The following is an 18,744-nucleotide window of genomic DNA, read 5'->3' as shown; positions in this document are numbered from 1 at the left end:
GGGGTCTCACCAGAGCAGAGGGGCAGAATCACCTCCCTCGACCTGCGGGCCACGCTTCTTTGGATGCAGCCCAAGATACAATTGGCCTTCTGGGCTGCGAGCGCACATTGCTGGCTCATGTCCAGCTTTTCATCCACCAATACCCCCAAGTCCTTCTCAGCAGGGCTGCTCTCAATCCCTTCATCCCCCAGCCTGTATTGATACTGGGGTTGCCCCAACCCAGATGCAGGACCTTGCACTTGGCCTTGTTAAACCTCTATTGTTTAACCTTGTTAAACAGCCATGTATAAACTATGGAGCCTACTGGGAAAACCCTCTCCAAAGCATGTGCAGTTACAAGTTTTCTTGGGTTTTTTTTTTTCTGTGTGTGACTACATGGTTCCACTGAGAGGGAAGAGGGATTACAGCTAAGCAATGTTAATGATCAACAACTTGGAACCCATTTCTTTCTCCAACACATTAAATGGTATAAAGCTTCAAACATCAAAGAGTACAGGAGCTTGTAAGGATGTGTATGTTTCATGCCTAAGGATTTCATTTCTCTTCATCTTGCGTTGGTATTTTGCATTGGTAGCACTTTGATGAAAATGTAATGACTATTAATACATACAGAAGGCATCATCAACTCCCTGGGGTATTAAAGTAATGTATTGGTCTATTTCTCCAGGTCTAAACAGATGGAACTCGCCACAGGGAGCAATATTTGAAGAATTAGGTCACAGACGTGGGCTATCTGTGTGCAGTGGTATCTGAATACTCTGGCCCTGCAAGCTGCCCAGAAGGAAAAAGCACAGGTTGATGCCTGCTTAGAGAAAGGTAGGGAATAACTCCAAATTTGTATATCTGACCGTGACTTAACCATACAGCATTGAGAGGGCAAGTTTTGCCTTTGGTGGTAGCGTGTAATAGTTGTCCTCAGTTTTAAAAAAAAAAAAAAAATCCTGTCCTTGTACTAGAATTCAATGGTTTGAAAATACTAACACATATCCCTAGATCTGTTTTCTTGTTGACTTTTCCTTATGCTTCAAGCGATTTAATTTCATGTAACTCAATGCTGTTTTCCCAAACCCTGAACACTAGACAGTGATAAAAGAATAATCAGTAGTTCACTCCACCTATGCTTCATAGAAGCCATTTGCTGACCCATTTCCAGTGGTGCACGCATTTGCTTGCAACAAGAAAGGTATCAGCTCTTTCCAGACTGAAGGCGTGTGGCCTGACCCTGCAACTATTTTGCATCTGGAACTGCTTCACAGTTATTTTACACCAGCCTAAAAAGATATTGATACCAAAGTGCTGTGGTATGAACAACATTAACCTAAGGGACAAGGATCAAGATGAAAAATGTAAGAAATCATTGTTAAAATTGCTAACCCCTAAATCAGGCCTTTTGAAGTTGTGTGAGTGATCCTTGCTGGTAGTAGCGTCCTGTAAAGTTCATTAACTTGAACATTGCTGACAATTTTTTAAAATATTTGGTAAGTGAGATGGTTAATACCAGAGAAAATATTTAATTACATGAATTCATTGATTTGTCATTAACTTAGAAACAAGAGATGAACATTTCCTATTGAGAGTTGCATATGACCTTGGATGATTAGAGAAAAATCACTATGGAACTACCTGGATAATACCAGAAAATATCTTCTGATGCTCTTTTTATAGGAATGGCAAGGTATGTAAACAAGCACCATCTTTTACTAGATCAAATGCTACATAAAAGAACAGGCATTCCTCCATTCTTCCAGCTGCTTTCCCCTCTCCCCACCAAGGTATAAAAAAGGAATTGTTTGCTTTACTAATGCATTTTGCAGTCTGACAAAAGTTATTTCTCCCTACATGCCTTATCTCAGTATGTAGACCATTATAGCTGCAAAAACATAACTAGTTTCTTCCAGAAGTGATAAGAATGTGGGTTGGTCTTCAAGGAACTATAGTATCTTGTATCTGCTTGATGTATAAAAACTTCCCTCACAAAATGCAACAAGAACACAGACCCCTACAAGGTCTGAGAGAAGATACTGGTAACAGAGAAACACACAGGACTCTGCAGGAAAGACAGGAGGCTGACTAAGCTAGATAATAAATATGGTTTGTACAGAGAACTCTTAACTACAACAGACGTCAAAGTCTCAGTTGAAATTTGCACAACCGACTCTAATTGTCTGGGCTTTTGCCCCCCGTGTGGTAGAAAATAATTTCAGCTTAAAGAAAAAAATAATAAAAATCTTGGTGAGAAACTTGACAACTTACTCCCTAAAGCATTGTGCGATGCCAGCTGCTTACTTGAGTGACGAGTCTTAGAAATGTAAAAATGCATCACAGTAATCAGTGGTAAGCTTCTTAATACTTGTATGCTTTACATATTTATGATTTTACTTGGAACTGTTGCATCTTGCAGTCCTGTCCTATGGAAGGATCTGAAATAAAATTTGTCTGTGTTCCCACAGGTTTTTTTTAAGAAACTTTTTCATCAGAATTATTTCTTCTCTGTCGTCTCCTAGGTGAGCCTATTTTATTTTTTCAGTTTAAGTAACAATAAAAGATGTCTAGCTGAGACTCTTGACATCCTCACATATCATTAATAATACAATATCACCAGCATTTAAATAACTCAGTAGGAACCTGGCCAGTCACCTACATTAATTCCCTTCTCTTTCTTCGCTGCTTTTTGAAGCACACCATCAGAAGTTCTATCGAACATATGTCAGGTGTGACAAACGATGTGCTTTATTTTTCCTTTACTGACTCAGGATAACGTTTTACCCACAGGAGGTAATGGATCAGAATACTTGCTGTCACAGAAAATACTGTCCTAGAATGGGTCCCTGGGTGGATGCTATATACTGTAATAATGTACCTTTCCATGGACTCCGGTATTCACACAGCCAAAATAGCTCCTGGACAACGGGTGACTGTCATCTCAACTGGTCCATATTAGCTGCTCACATCAGTGCAATTACCTAGAATTAATTAACTGCAGTTAACGGGAATTGGAATCTCAACAGCTTTTTTGAGTGAGTTGCAAGCTACTCCAGTTTTGGGGTGTGAATCCGTTCTCTGACTGGCCTGTTGTAAAGTTTGAACCCAAGATGCTAGCCCTGGTCCTTGTCCCATTGCTCCCTCTCTGTACTGCCAGTGTGTCCTACAGTCCTTGTCCTAAATTGTCAAGAAAGGGGGAATCCCTCTCTATTACTGCTTAGGTCTGGAAAAGCTGTATTGTACTTTGAAAATCTGGCAGAGAAGAGGACGGGAACTGTAGAACAGCACAACTACAGGAAGTGGATTCTTACCACGCAGCTTAGGAAATGACTGTGATTCCAACACACTTTCCATTTCCAAGTGTTTTGCTTTGTAGCTCAGGCTGCTCAAATCAGACTGCTGTCAGCACCTGCAGTGTGTAGGCACTGCCTGTATGTTACTATTGCTAGCCTTTGCAAGGTAGAAATAAATAGCAACCTTCCTTTGCACTGCCTGTGGTTATTTGGGGGTTTTTTTTGTTTGTTTTTTAAAGCGGTGAAGGGGGGTGGGTAGTGTTCCTTGTAATTTCTGTCCTTTCCAGGGTCCAGCTCCTCGTAAATCTACCCACCAAGATTGCTTTGCCTGAATAGGTACCTGCAGAGACTCACCCACGAGCAGTTATTCCCTGGCCTGAGAATAGTAGCTGAGGTGAAGGTGCACAGCAGGAGCAGTCCTGTTACCAAGTGACCGTCGCATTGTCCTACGATACCAGTCCGATTCGAGATCCTTAAGTTCTCCTAAGTACGCAAAAAATTCTGAACGCTGCACCAGCACCCAGCACCTCCCTTTTCTAAATCCAGCCTTGCTGCGCGATGTTTGTGTCGAACGGTGCTTCTGCTGGGGGAAGGACGCCCTCCCCCGCTACTGTACTGATGGGGAAAGCGCCACCTCCTGGAAAAGGCAGGTCCTGGAGAAAGACCGTTCTGGACTCCAATACAGCGTTGTGGTCTCAGTAGCAAAACTCGGTTTTAGCGCAGCCCGGCTGTACTGCGGCTGAACTCAGCAGGGGCTGGGGCGGGGGGGAAGAGTCTACTTTTCTCCTTCAGGCGCGCGTACGCGGCCGCGCGGCAGCGCCGGCACGCGTTGTTCTGCGTCACGCGCTGGGGTCCGCCGCCCGCCCGGCGGCTGCGCACGCCTGCGCTTGGGGCGCCTTGGCGGACGCGCTGACACGAGCGCAGGGGGAAGGCTCCGGCCGGTGGCCGGTGCCCCGCAGCCCGTTCGCACGCGTGGTGCCCCCCAGAAACACCTCACCAGGTCCCTGACCCGCCGAGGCCCGGGAATTCCGGACCCGACCAGCCCCTGCGTCCCATCTCCGGCCGCAAGGGGAAAGCGCTCTGCTGCCCGGGCCCACCGGCGGCGGGGCGGGGAGAGGGGCTGCTCCGCGCCCCGCTTCTCCCCGGGAGCGGCCCTCTGCCGACGCCCTGACAGACCCGCAGAGCGGCTGGGCCCGGCCTCGCCAGCGGCTGCCCCGCTCGCTCGCACCGGGCGCTAGCCGAGATCAGCCCCGAGGCGGCCCGGCGCGGCGTTGCTCCCCGCGGCGCCGGCGGAGGGCGGTAGCGGCCGCGCCGCCTCTCGTTCGCCGCTGCCGCGGCGGGCTGACTCCTCCCCGGCCGCTTCCGTAGCGAGCGGCGGCGGCATGTGGAGGCCGGGGGCGGCCGGCGCGCTGCGCGCCGCGCGGCGGGCGGCGGCGCGGCGGCGGAGCGGAGGTCCTGAGGGCGCCCCGCTGGCGGGGGCAGCCGCCGCCGGCTGCGGCCGGACGGTGAGCGTGAGGCGGGCGGCGAGGCGCGGCCTGCGCCGCCGGAAAGGAGGAGGCGAGCCGGGAGGGAGGAGGCGAGCCGGCAGCGCTACCGCTGCCCGGCAGCGGGCGGGGCAGCCTCGGGCCGGGCTCCCGTTGCGGCCGGGCCCTGGGGGGCGGGGAGGGAAGGGCGGCTGGCGGGGTTTCGTCAGCCGGCCGCGGGCTCCTGGCCGATCCTGGCCAGGGGCCCGCGACGGCGAGGCGAGACAGGGCTCCCGCCGGGCCTCCCTGCGGGGTGGGCGGCAGGCAGGCAGCGGGGCGCGTCCTCCCTCTCTGGCGGGGGGAAGGCCGCTCCGCTCCCCTGCTGCGCCGCCCCCTTGCGAGCGGCTCTGAGGCGGGCGGCCGGGCCGAGCACGGCTCGAGGGCTGAGCCGCGCCCCGGTAGCAGCTGTGCTCGCCAGAGCGCGGCTCGGCCTTGCGCCCCTGGGAAACACAGGAGCCCAAGTGTTGGGCCGCTGGCCTCGGTGGTTCCCAGCCCGTGCAAATACAGCCGTGCTGCGCTGTAGGAACGGCAGCAGCGAGGGCTGCCCAGCGGGGAACCCCGCCTTTGCTGTACTCCAAAGCTGTTTACTTGTTTGCTACACTTTTCCGGTTGCAGAAGATGCATGCTGGCCACCCTTAGCACTTGGTAGGTGGAGGGGTGATACCAACTGTATGCTAGCACCTTGTTGGCAGCTTCAAGTCATAAACTGAGTATAAGCACACTAACGGAGTTACAGCCTCCCAGTCTGGCCAGAGCCTGAACGTATTTATGGTCTTGTAGCTTTTGATCCTAAGCGTGCGTTAAAGAAATGCTAAAGGGTGCAGTCAAAAACACGTAGGCATCAGTGTGTATTTTGTCAACCTGTATCATTGTGATGGTACAAGGAGTTTGCTGTTCTCAGTCCTTTATGTCCATGTCATGGCTTTGGACTAACAGACCAGTTCATCTGTAGTGCCTGAGGATAGATGTCAAACCATATGCAGAGAGATGTTTCTGTGTTTTGCTCTTGTGTGTGCTTGAGGAGGGGCTGTCATAGTTCCTTTTTAAATGTCATTTGCTTTTCAACTCACTCTGTTAGTTTTCAAAACGTTGTGTAAGTACACAAAAAACAATCAGGAACGCTATCTTACCATTCATCCAAAAATACATACCTTCATAGCCCAGGTTAAGAAGAAAATGGCAAGCATGCTATCTTTCTTTCTTGGTGGATAGCATAAGTGCTTCTGCTAGCGTGTTAGACTAGGGGGTCAACTTTATTTTTATCCATGTTGATGCATTGCTTTCCCTCAAAGGGGTTGCCCATTTTGCTCCCTTGTCTTATATTGTCAGTAAGTTGATACAGCTTTTCGGTAATTTTGATTTGTTTTTTAAAACTTTTTTTTTAAACAGAAGAGAAATTAGAAATTAACCAGCTTGTTTTACAAAAGAGATCTGGAATGTGAAGTGTGACGTTAGCTCTTTTGTCAGTAAGGAGGATTCAGGGCTTCTGTTTATTTCAGTTGAATATATTCACGGCTTCTAACAGAGGGACACAAGTTGTTGATAATGAACCATCTGAATTGTGGATACTTGTGAAAATCTTGGCCTAAGCCAGTTGTCTGAAGTTGCTCAGTAATTCTGTGGTAAAGCAATAGAAAAGAAAACAGTTCTTCTCTTTCCTAGTTCACTATTCTATGAATAAATTTTTTTTTTTCATTAGTTTGTATCAGAAGACAAGGATATTCTAGTTTGCCTCAATCATCCAAGGACTAAAGCTGCATAATTCTTTCCATATTAGCTCTGTGATATAGAATATGAATATTTTACTTGGGGGAGGATGGAAGGGTCTTCAAGGATCTATTTCATTTATGTGAGAAATACGTAATTTATAATTCTTTGTGTTTTAACTTTTAATTCCATTTTACTTAGGCTTACTTACAACAGCAATTACAATATGCTTCAGAAGTTAAAAGCAAGACTGTTCGGTTAATGAACTTAAGAAATGCAGGAACTCTGAATGACACCAGGTAAATTTTATTTTGAGATATTCATATGAAAATATCGTCTCTGCATTTTAAAATAATTTCTAGACATGGTAAGACTATCAAACTAATGTAATGTTGATACGATGATGTAAAGGAAAAGTACCGTTTTAGCAAAAAGCATTTTGAGTGAATTTGGGAAGTCAGTACATAATTCATGTAGCTAAACATAGGTGTCTAGCACCATTTCACATACGTCAGGGTACATGAAATTTCTCCTTGCGCTGAGAGGATGTGACACAGTACCTGTCAGAGACTTCTCCCCCTCCTGGTGCAGCAGTTGGAGGCCCAATGAAGGATTGTGCAGATGTCTAAAATGGTTCTTCGCATTAAGTGCCTGAACTGCACCCTGAACCAGTACATGAATCCTGCCTAATCCTAAGGCTTTCTGTTCTCCACGCCCCTAGGTGTTTCTGTGGTGTCCCTCACATGAGTGGCATAGAGTATATTTCAGTAACTGGCTAGCAAGAAACTTTTTCAAAAAGTTACGTTCTGTATCATCAACTGAAAGATACTGAGTCACCATAGTTCATAGTAACTGTTGTATTGCCATACCCATGAGCAAAAACTGAAATGATTTCACTGAATTGTCTGTTGCTAGGTACCCACCTACACACTCAGCTAAAAGTTGACACTGATACGGATGGAAAAATTTAACCTAATTTAATTACATTTGGTTAATTAAACTGATCTAGACTTTGTTCCCACTAACTTTTTCTACTTATTTAAAGAGGATAACAGAAGCAGTCTCACAAGTGCTGTAAGCCTTACATAATAGCTACAAGGGTGCTTTGAGACTCTCTGAAGAAGGTAGTAATTGTATGTATTAGTTCATAAGCACACTTTAAATAATGTCTAATTACCGGGCCGCGTTGGTAATTCCAGTTGAGAAGTTAAATGCTGTACATAGAGATGTCATGTGGTATTGATGTTTCTAAACTGCTTATAGCTACAGCGAGTTTCTTAGAGTCAAATGACACGTGCTTCTAAACAGGAGATGCTTGTCTCTGTTCGTAGAGTTCAGAACTAATTCATTCTTGCACAAAGTCCTTTTATGAAAATCCCTTATTTTGAAATCTAACTCTGTCCTCTTAGTACACAGGGGTCAGTATATCTAAGGAAAGAAGTACAGATTTCTCAGTTAAGAGCTCTCTACTACCAACATTTCAAAATTCCACCTCCATTTATAAGGTAGATTGTTAACCTACATTACCTTAAGAAAAATGACTACTTGTTTTATATGATCATTTCATGGTTACTGTTTCCTCCAAGGTCATGGTCTTCGTATGTTTTTATTATAGGGAAAATACTGTCTTCCATGTTTTTCCTCCTAATTACGGGCTTGTATGTCATTTGTAGCTCTTTAGATGAGACCACTTACGAAAAACTGGCTGAAGAAACACTGGACTCCTTAGCAGATTTCTTTGAGGACCTAACAGATAAGCCTTTTACCCCAGAAGATTATGATGTCTCTTTAGGGGTATGTTTTAAACATTCTATTACCACTGTAATTATTGTAGATTTTTTTTTTTTCTTTGAAGGAGAATTTTAAATTAGTCACCCTAGTGCCAACACTTAAAATACAGTGAGTTTTTACAGCTTTATTGTTAAAATATGCCTGTTTATACTGACTGGAGCAACTATTCTGGTAAAAAGTAACACATGCTGTTGTATGATTTGAGGATTTAAAATGTTTAGTGTATAGAGAAAGACATAATATAGAATTATAAATGAGCACAAGAGGAGACAGAAACTGTTTTCTAATTTCACAGTGGTCTATAAATTTTTCTAAACATGCATCGACTTCTGACATCAGCAGTCACTTCTCTCCTGGTGAATACTAGGACAGGCCTACGTGGCATAGTACATGTACACCACATGTAACTGGTAGAGCATTTTCTTTGATTGCCCTGAATACCGAGAAGCAGCATTTGTCTTGACCAGGTAAGAGTATGTTTGTCCTGGCTTTACTGATGACAGCCTGTGGTGGCGAGAAGCAACAAGAGGATGCAATGTTTGGATAGGTGGTTGCAAAAGTGAGACCATACATGGGGAGAAGGCTGCTGTCACGGGAGACATTGGGTGGCTGCTAGCCTGATAATTGGAGCCTTTAATAGGTCAGCCACTCAAATTCTTTTACAGGAGTGACAGACTTAGATTGAAAATGTCCATTCTATTTGTATAGGGAATTTATTAGCTTCATATACAATTCCTAAAGTTGTTTGTATGTTACAGCCCTCTACGTGACTTGGAGGAGAGAGCAGTTTCTCCCTACATTGCCATCTGCAACACAGGTCTTTCACTACTGCATTTTTTTGATGTCGTATAGCTGCTGCTCCCTCTTCATGTCTTACCACAAGGAGGTTGCTTTCTACTAGCCCTGTCAGTTAAGGTTTTATGCTCAGGGACGTTGAAGCAGATGGTTTGGGTTGCACTGTGGGAAAAAACCCAAACCAAAACAAAAAACCCAATGCTGTAGTTTTCAGACTTGCTCCTGTGTAACTTTGTCATCATAATGTTCAATAGCTCGGATAGAAAATAATGTATTGTTAGTAGGATTCTGTTGTTGCCCTTAGCAAATACTATTTGCTGCTTTAATTAAGTGTGTAGATAATGTTATGCTAATTGCTTTTCTGGTGAAAAGCAAAGAATTGTTTAACCATTACTATTCAGTGTGTTTTAGCATATCAGCGCCTATTAGTCTGATTTAAAGAGCTTAGGACAAAAATCAGCAAAAAGGTTGTACTTACCTCTTTAATATTCTTAGGCACTTCATTATGTGAAGGTGATGAGTCATCTTATGTCAGGATTTTCTCTCCAGCCACTGTAGAGTGGATTGTTTGACATTGACTCACTGTGAAACTCAAAAGGAATTATTTTTACATCCATCTTAGTTTTGACCAGTACTCCTTTGTTGCACAGACTGTATGATGACATAATAATACATTGTAGTTTCTGTTAAGAGCGAAAGGTTAAATAGTCCCAAAGTTAATTCCAAACAAAGCTAGTGCTATAGCAAACCACAAGGTGGCGAACGTGATAAAGGTCTGTTATGACCGTGAATTGTTATGAACTTGATGTCTTCATGCAACCTTCGTGTCCAGAGAAGAAGATCTCTTTCGAAGAATATTCTTGTTACCAGGAGCTAACATTCATCCAGTAGTACAAAACACATACAGTAATATTCCTTAAAATATGTTAAAAATATCTTGCAATTTAAGTGCTTAACAACTCAAGTTGTATTTTCTAGTGTTCAAAAGTATTGCAAAATGTTTTAAACACAGCATTCGAAGTTAACCTTTACTTAATTGCAATGACAGAGCAACAATACTCCAACAGCTGGCACACAATGTAAGCAATAGTATAGATTTTTTGTTAACTCTTTGGAAACCTATTTACTTACAGTGTTTCTGTAGCATGCAGCATAACATCATGCTGAATACTTAATATGGCACTAAAGAGCACGTAGAAGAATAGTGAAACCTTTCTATTGCTATTCAGGCCTAATCCCCCAACCTGCTCTTATTCTGTTGTATCTCTACAGATCTAAGACCGCTGAGATACAGAAAAGTTTGAATTCTGACAACCAGAGAAGTAGCTTGTTCTTGTCCTTCTTTGCACTAAACCAATATCCAATTAATGTAACTGGCAGGACAACCTGATGACAATATTAACCAGGGGAGCCTTTTATTTTTATTTTATTGATTACAGATATAAATCCCTTATCAAGCACAGAAACAGCATGGAAACTAAGGTAAAAAAATCAGACCTTGAGAGTATTATTTCATGGCTGATGATCCTTCAAATATGTCAGAAACCAGTAACACTGAGTTACTTTGTAGGGGAAGGAGGCTCTAAGCTGCGGCCTGTGCTGCAGAGTAAGTTTGCAGGCAGTAGGTACTCATAAATGAAAGTATATTTTTCCCCACAGTAGGTGTTTATACATAGCAAATAGCCCTAGCAATGATGATAGCTCTAGTAGTATCTTTTGACTAAAGCATGAAAGGTATGATTCCCTTAAAGAAGCTGTATCGTGCTATAGGGCATGAAGTATTTGAGAAACTGTAGATTAAATATGACTAACCTATTACCTGAATCATCAGACTGTATTCTGTAGAGATACCCTTTTTAATTAGCATAATTCTGATCATGTGTAGGTTAACTCTAGTCCAAGTAGTGTTGTTCTTTTACTCCTAAAGTTAGGACAGAAATATTTTTGTCAGAGTTATGTATGCTTTTCAAATGCACTTGTGAAAATGTCGGAGAAATGTGAATCATGTCAGTAAGAAATGCGAGTAAGAAAGAGAAAATAAACGCTCACTAGGATTATGGTCTAAAGCTGGCATAACTAAAACAAACCAGACCTCATGGAGTTTTGAAGTGGAACATTTTTGAGGTATGATTCAGGATCTAGGCACTTAATCAGAATTATTGGAGAAAGAATTGTCTTTATTCACTGGGAAACTGTTACAGTTATTTAAGAAAAGTTAGGTAAAATTGCATGGCTCAGGAATCTAGCAATGACACATAAAGCTTCTTGCCTTTGAACCACACCAGTTCTGCATTGTTCATGAATAGAAAAAGTTGTTATTGGATGATGTTTTAATTGTTGCAAAATGAACTAGCAGTCCTTTCAAGGTGACAGGTCAAAGCTCAAGAGTATTATTTAAGTAGTGCCATTGTGAATGGTGCAAACACACTAAATCAAACTCTGACCAGAAGGTTTAAAGTCTAGATCAGACTCAAAGATATGCAGCTTGTCCTAGGTATTAACACAAGTTTTTGATACCTATCATTCTTCCAAGCTATTATTATTTGGGAAGTAGTTGGGAATGTGATACAGATATGTAAGTTTCTGTTTATCTACTGCAGATAATGTAATTCTTGTCAAGTAACAGGATGCAAATTTTTAATTTCTCACTTACTTTCTTTGTGTTTTAAGAGTGGAGTTCTAACAGTTAAATTAGGTGGAGACATGGGAACATATGTAATCAATAAGCAAACACCAAACCGGCAGATTTGGCTGTCCTCACCCACTAGGTAAGTTATGTGTAAGTTAGTTATGTAATATCTGCAGACTGGGTGGAAATGTACTTCCCCTTTTTTTATAGCACGGCACAGGCTATGTAATATCCTTTTCACAAGTAACCCTTTTACTCAGTATAATCTCAAAACATTATATAATCTACATGTTTGATAATAATTTGTTACAGGGGTTTGAGGCACAGTGCAGTATACCGACATACCTAAATTAATCCAGGAAAAGTGTAATACAGAATTTTCATACCCTGTTCTGGTCCAAAACCACTGTCTACAGGAATATAGCTTACTCACAGAAAAAACAAACAGCCGTGATTAAAAAAAACCCACAAAGCTTTTGCTGGAAAAAGAGTGATGATGATGTTATGATCTAAACCTCTCTTTGTATTTAAACAGGGTGGCTCCTTCCCCTTTAAGCTCGTGGGATTTCCTGCTTTTTATGTTTATGTGCTCTCCCACTGGTTGTTTTTGTCAAGCATCTGCACTTTACAGGAGCATTGGCTAGCTGTTCCCTCTGCCTTCTCGAATGCTGTGTTTTGATCCATTCCAGGTTTTCTGGTTGGTTCAGCAGGGAGGGCAGCCAGATATGTGGGAAAATGTTGTAGCTGTCTCCCCAAAAAATCTGTATTCTCTGCCACTATCCTGGGGAAAGAACTGAGGGAGTTGGTCAGTGTTGCTGGTGAAGGAACCAGCTAGCTGGAAAGTATGAGCACTCCCAGTAACTATGCAGGCGTACCTCTTGAATGTTGCTCAGAAAGAATGTATTGATTGCAAAACCGGGAATGGTTTTGCAGTAGTGGAATTCTGCAGTAGGGTTTGTGTCAGGGGAAAAAAAAAAAGCACAATGGAATTTAAGATTTTAAGAGAAACAAATTTAATAGACATAAAACTTACCTAAAGAAAATTCTAATTTTGCTTTAGTGTACTTATGTACCGGCTGGTGCACAGCATACTAGGTTAGTAATTTTTTTCTGCTAACTCCTCCCCTATCCCAGGATCCTTTTATTAATTAAATAATTCACTTAACAGGTACATGACTTGCTAAGGCACAGGCCTAGCAAGCTAACAAACCATTTTGTTTAGACAGATGCAGGCTGTGTGTCAGAATTTATTCATTCCATATATTCTGCAACAAGCATAATTTCCAAACCTTGATTCTGCTTAAAATGACTGTAAGATCTTTGTGTCACTGACACAAAGGTTTCATCTATTTATGAAAACCAAAATTCAGAGAATTCTATCTGTTTGAAGCCAACTCTAGTTGAGCTAAGACATACATGCTCCAGAACATGGAATTTGTGAAAAAAATGTTAAACTTTTTTTTTTTTATTGCTCCAGTAGTGAATAAAAATACACAAGGAAAGAGATAAACGTGAAAATTCTCTGAGGGTATTTTTCATCATCTGTGATGAAAAATGATTCACCTACAGACATTAAGTTTTGTGCTTCCTTAACTGGTATTATGGTAAACAGTGGTATTTCCTGAAATATGATGCTACATGTTCACTTACTTCCTAACTTCTGAAAAGCAACTCCAGCAAATACTATATAATTTGGAGTGACATACTTCTTAAGTGCAATATACTAGGAAGTGAAAGAAGCAAACGTTACTGCCAGTGATCATTTGCATTGAACGTTATATTTGAGAAATTTCTACAGTACACGTAGAATCTTGAGTCTTTAAGAACATATCCCAAGGGAGACAAATTCTTAAGATGTGAGAGAGAGACATTTTCTTGAATTTTTTTAACCTTCTGTTTGCTATCATGCATCTATACACTGAAGTGAACTTAAGCTTGTGTTTCTAAAGCTTTACTTAGTTGACAATTTTTAAAAAGGGGGTGAGGGGGTGGGTGCAACCTGCCAGCAGTGTGATTGCAGGAATTTCATGTAACTCCTTTCACGGAAAAGACTTTTCAGCCTTACACAGCATCTCTTAATAATGCCTTAATGTGATTTCAGTCTTCTCTCTTACTGTTTAAAAACGTATGCAGACTTTCCATGAGAAATATATTTAGTCTATATTTAACTTTGTAGGCATTTAATAGAATTCACAAGATGACTTGCTAAAATTATTAATATAAATGAAAAAAATCACATTTGTACAGCATTTTGGAGATTCAGAGAACTATGGAGGTGTTCCGTATACTAACTGTATCACTGGTATTTACTAGGTAACATTTGAAAACAATTCAAATAACTTACGCATTTATTTTCTTTGTCATCGTTGATTAAATGGCCTGCCTTAGCCTGATCTTCATGAATGGCTGCATCCCATTCTGTCATTCTCTAGGTGCAGGACAGTATAAACATGCGCTTGTGCTGCAAAGACAAAGAAGTGAGAAACGCGTAGTAAAGTAACTGGAGCACATAATCTCGATTCCAAATAGCTACAAGTTCACATACAGCAAGTGAGATTTCGGTGGAAGTGGCTTTGATTTGTGTTTGCATTTGTGACTTCTCATAGTTTGGTTAGTGGTTAGAAAGTTCTTCATTTGAATATTGCAAATAAATCAGGATATTCATGGTGCAGATTAGTGTTTATGTTTGTAGAAAACCTGCAGATTGTTCGTGTGTATATGTAAGATGGTCTGTTTTCTAGCAGACCTTGTGTGTGGATTGTCTGAGTTCCAAGGCATTTTGTCCTACGAGTTCAAGGATAAGACTGATGGTTTTTGTGTTTATCCCAGATGACCATTTCATTCCTTTCTCTCTTCTTAGTTTCTCTAGCTGACGTTAACAGTAGTGAGAGCCTTTCAATCATTCTCCTGTTTCAGATGTGGAGAATTGGGTGGACAGAAAGGTCTGGAATGGAACCTGAGTGTTCAAGTTTCTTTCTTGATACTTAGTGTAGGCCTGAAAAATCAAGCAAACAACTATATGATAGCACAGAGGAAAATAACATTTTAAATATAGATCTCCCACATGCCAATATATTTGCTTTCAGCTGGTAAATTCTTTTGTTGCATCTGAAAAGAAAGTGAGAATGGTGATCTGTGTTCTGCAGTGCTTATAATATCTGCATGTGACTGCTCCAAGAACTAATCAATAGCATTAATTCAGCATTATACAAATATCCCTTGTAATATTCGTGTGCAAGAAAATTATACGGGTGAGGGAAGAAGGGGGTAGGGAAAGAAATTGGGGAAATGAGTGCCAAAAGCAAGAAGGGAAGGAGGGAGCTTGTGTCCGCTGGGAGTGACTGATCTATCTTGTCACCTTTCAGATATATTTCTTGGATGGCTCAGCAGTTCCTGGCAGATCTGGCCTTTTCTGCTCCACTTCCCCAGACTGCCCACCAGTCCTTCTCCACGCTGTCCGTTTCCTTTACCTGGGCACTCTCTGGGGTACATTATCAATACAGGCTTCCAGTGGCTCCCCATGAGTAATCTGTACTTACACAGTGTGTATTTTGTTTTCTAGTGGGCCCAAGCGCTATGACTGGACTGGACGGAATTGGGTGTATTCTCATGACAGAGTATCCCTTCATGAACTACTATCAAAAGAATTTTCAACAGCGTTAAAAACTAAATTGGATTTGTCCTGCTTAATATATTCTGGGAAAGAACATACTTGATATTCTACCTCATGGAATTTTAAAGACTTTAACCACAAGCCAAGCCCTTCCTTGGTTTCTGAAGTACCTGAGCTTAATTCTGTTGTTGTTTTTCTTGACGTCACTAGGCTGTGCAACAAAAATGAAAATAATACATTTTTCTCTAGTGCTCAGTCTTTGGGTTTCTGTGTCGCTGCTTGAATCTGTGTCCATGTGGTACAGGTGGTTGAGGTCGCCCTTCCTGTCACTGCATTTCTTACTTTGTTACTGCAGAAGTAAGTCATAAATTCTTACTGTCTGTAGTCTTGTTTGGATGTAAGGACTGACCCACCTGGTGACTTCTGACCAGTGCACAAATGCTAAACTTCTTTTGGCGAGATATTCACCCAAAACAAGAAATGCCTGCAAATTGCATTGACATAAGTTGTGGTACTGTGAATGCGTTGCATTAAAATTTGTGGCTATTGCAAGTGAATAACGCATCACAGTCAAATTGAATATGTCATAAATGAAATGACTGTGGCAGGTAGAAACTTTTCATTTTGTGTAATGCATGTAATAAGAGTTTTTCTCTCAGCATTGCAGAACTTGCTCTTTTCTCCCAATTCTAAATTCTAGTTTCTTTCACATTCAGATTTTTTTTTTTGAGCTAAACTTTAAATTACTTAGAGGTCTGTGTGGCTGTAAGCATCATACAGAACTGGAAAGGCTCGTATGTGATGTTTAAGCTGTGCAGCAATCTCTCTGCAAACACTTCATTCTGTTACTGTGCATTTCTCTTTCTGTTTCCTTTTGTTCTTCAAAGAGTAAAAATACATAATTTATTGACTTTTTTTTTTAGTTGAGCAAAATTAAGATCCTCTTATGGTAGCAAAAATTTGCACTAATTTTGTTCTGCTGCATTTCTTAAGTGGGCCTAGATTGTCTTTTTTCAGCATGATGCAACAAGGCTCCCCGTGGTACCATGCTGATGCAGAAACTTTTCCCTTTTCACTTCTTAGAACTGAGTATGGTACTTAGGCTGATGAAGCTGTCTTTTTCAGGCTGTTAAAAAATAAGAATTAAATAAATTATATACTCTGGATCTTAAACCAAAAAGCTTTAAAAGAAATTGTGAACTGCAAGAAGAACATTTCAACACTTGCACTGTTATATTATTACCACTGGTGGTTTTTAATTGTCTATAAAATGGAAGCACAAAACTGTTGACTAATTCTTGAGGAAATGGTTATACCACAGTCTTACAAATTGTTTATCAATATATGAAAAGATGTTCAGTGCAAACTATTTTTCTTCTTGGTTCCTCTGATGCTTGTGGTTAGTTTGGCATGATTCTCTGGCTAGCTAGAATTATTACAGATGTGATTAACTTTGTCATTGAAAAACAATAGCTATATAGTATTGTTGCCCAGTATTTGCATTTAAAGTATAAGCGTTATTACTTGCTATTTCCCACCATTAAATAGAGAGTAGCATTTCACTGGGAGCAGCTCTTGGTTAATTGTGCATGCTGTTTGAATGTTTTTCAATCAAAATAAAAAATATGACAATTACCTGAAATTTCAGCTCTGCTGGATGAGGTAAATACGATGACTACCAACTCATACGAGTACAAGAGTAAAAGATACCTTTTTTTTTTTCACCAAAGGAAAGCTGAAAATAGAACATCTTTTTACCGTTTTGAATTTAGAACACTGAAAATAATTTACAGCATATGGAAAACGATAGTATTTAGCTCAATCTCCTAGTAGTTCAAATAGCTATTTAAACACATTTGTCAAGATGTTAATGACTTGATATTTGAATCAAGAATACTTCCTCCTGGTTCTTCCTTTGCCTGATCATGTACAGCTTGTGTAATTATTTTTCTGACTGACTTTTCCAAAAATTATTTTCTTAAGTAATTTGCATGCAACATATTCACTAACATGCATCTGATTCGTATTTGGAGGTTCATTCATTCCCTTAAGTCTTGTCCAAATGTTTATACCAAAATAAAAGTTGCATGTAGAATTTTTAATTCATTATGTAAAGGTGTGATTTCAGGCTATGATGATAAAGCTAAAGACCGCAAACGTGCATGTTATTTTGAATTCTTTGTGTTTCTTAAAACACTTACTGGAAAGATCCCGTTCAAAATCTGGCCAATTGGGGTGTATTTGATAAGAGCACTTCAACTTTCACATTTGACATGCCTTGCCCTTCATCCATAATGCTATTGCTATTTATGCAAACAATTTCCTGGTTTTAGGTAGCTGAGTAACAAATGGATTTAATCTCACTGGTGAAGATAAATAGTGTCAGCAAGTTAGAATGAGTTTTATCTCAGTGTATAAAATGAATCATAGGATGTGACTCATTTTTTGCTCTGATAGTTGCATCAAATTGTAAGTAAGGGCAAGGACTGTCAGCCATCACGCTCCTACAGTGGAGGCACAGGAGAAGCTCTGATCCTGATGTCAGACTTCGCATATTGCCCCAAGACAAAAAACTCTGGCGTACTGTTTTTTACTTCTGTAACTTACTTGAATAAGCAGATTGTTCTACAGTTACACAGCTGACATCACATCAATAGTTTCTTGCTTCACCTCTCCCAAAAGAAAGAGCTGAAGGAAAATCCTTTGATACAGACTACAGACAGTTAGTATCGATAAGAACTATCGCGTTACTGGCAGCATTTTTCCTGTAAGACAGTTGCTCCATCTTCAGTAAAGGAAAACATACAGAGTACTTTGAAAGGTGAATATTGGCATTTGTAGCTGTACTGGATGCTCAAACTCGGCAGAGAAAGTGGGGTGTGTTGGGTTTTTTCAGGTATATAAGAGTTTTTACCAATAGCTAATGACTTTTTCTGATGATTGTATTTTTCTGCTTCTGGTCTACAGTCCGAAAGTCCTAGCATGTCTGACCTTGCTAAAATTCATTGTTTCCTGTGTGCCAGTAAGTTCTTTGGAAGTCTGGATCAATTGATGAAGTCAAGTTAAGTTTACAGCAACTGCTCGCAGTCTGTATTGGTCACAAAATACTACATTTGTTTGAAGGAGTTAGGTGCCTAAATGCTTGTCCGGTGTTTGTTGGTTCATTTTCCTTTCCACTTGCTACAATTCTTAAGACACGTTGCCTCTTCCCTGCAAGACTGTTCAATGTGATAAAATCATCCCATCTTGTTTCCTTAAAATTCCCGAAGTCTTTTAGCAGCTTCAATAAATGGGATAAAGACCCGTCCTGAAGAGGTGGTAGTCGAGTAAGGGAAGGGGGATTCGCAGGGAGGTTTGTGTTTGATTACTTCTAGCTTCTGGTTAATGGTTGAACTTTGTGATTGTGCTAAC

At 41.1% G+C, this 18,744-nt stretch overlaps 1 protein-coding gene across 1 annotated transcript; it reads left to right on the top strand.

Moving 5' to 3' along the window:
* Window positions 1–4,657: 4,657 nt before the first annotated feature.
* On the top strand, window positions 4,658–17,490 carry FXN (frataxin). The gene is made up of 5 exons (XM_076362782.1): window positions 4,658–4,780; window positions 6,707–6,804; window positions 8,179–8,299; window positions 11,762–11,859; window positions 15,283–17,490. Exons 1-5 carry the CDS (start codon window positions 4,658–4,660, stop codon window positions 15,434–15,436), a joined length of 594 nt encoding a protein of 197 aa, XP_076218897.1. The 3' UTR covers window positions 15,437–17,490.
* Window positions 17,491–18,744: the final 1,254 nt, after the last annotated feature.

Source organism: Aptenodytes patagonicus, chromosome Z (assembly GCF_965638725.1).
Source record: "Aptenodytes patagonicus chromosome Z, bAptPat1.pri.cur, whole genome shotgun sequence".
In the NCBI taxonomy this organism is placed as follows: domain Eukaryota; kingdom Metazoa; phylum Chordata; class Aves; order Sphenisciformes; family Spheniscidae; genus Aptenodytes; species Aptenodytes patagonicus.
This window is presented reverse-complemented; position numbering and strand designations above follow the sequence as displayed.

Coding starts and splice junctions, on each gene's coding strand:
- FXN (XM_076362782.1), top strand. CDS start 4,658: ATGTGGAGGCCGGGGGCGGCCGGCGCGCTGCGCGCCGCGCGGCGGGCG. Junction 4,781..6,706: donor CCGCCGGCTGCGGCCGGACG/GTGAGCGTGAGG, acceptor CATTTTACTTAG/GCTTACTTACAACAGCAATT. Junction 11,860..15,282: donor TGGCTGTCCTCACCCACTAG/GTAAGTTATGTG, acceptor TTTGTTTTCTAG/TGGGCCCAAGCGCTATGACT.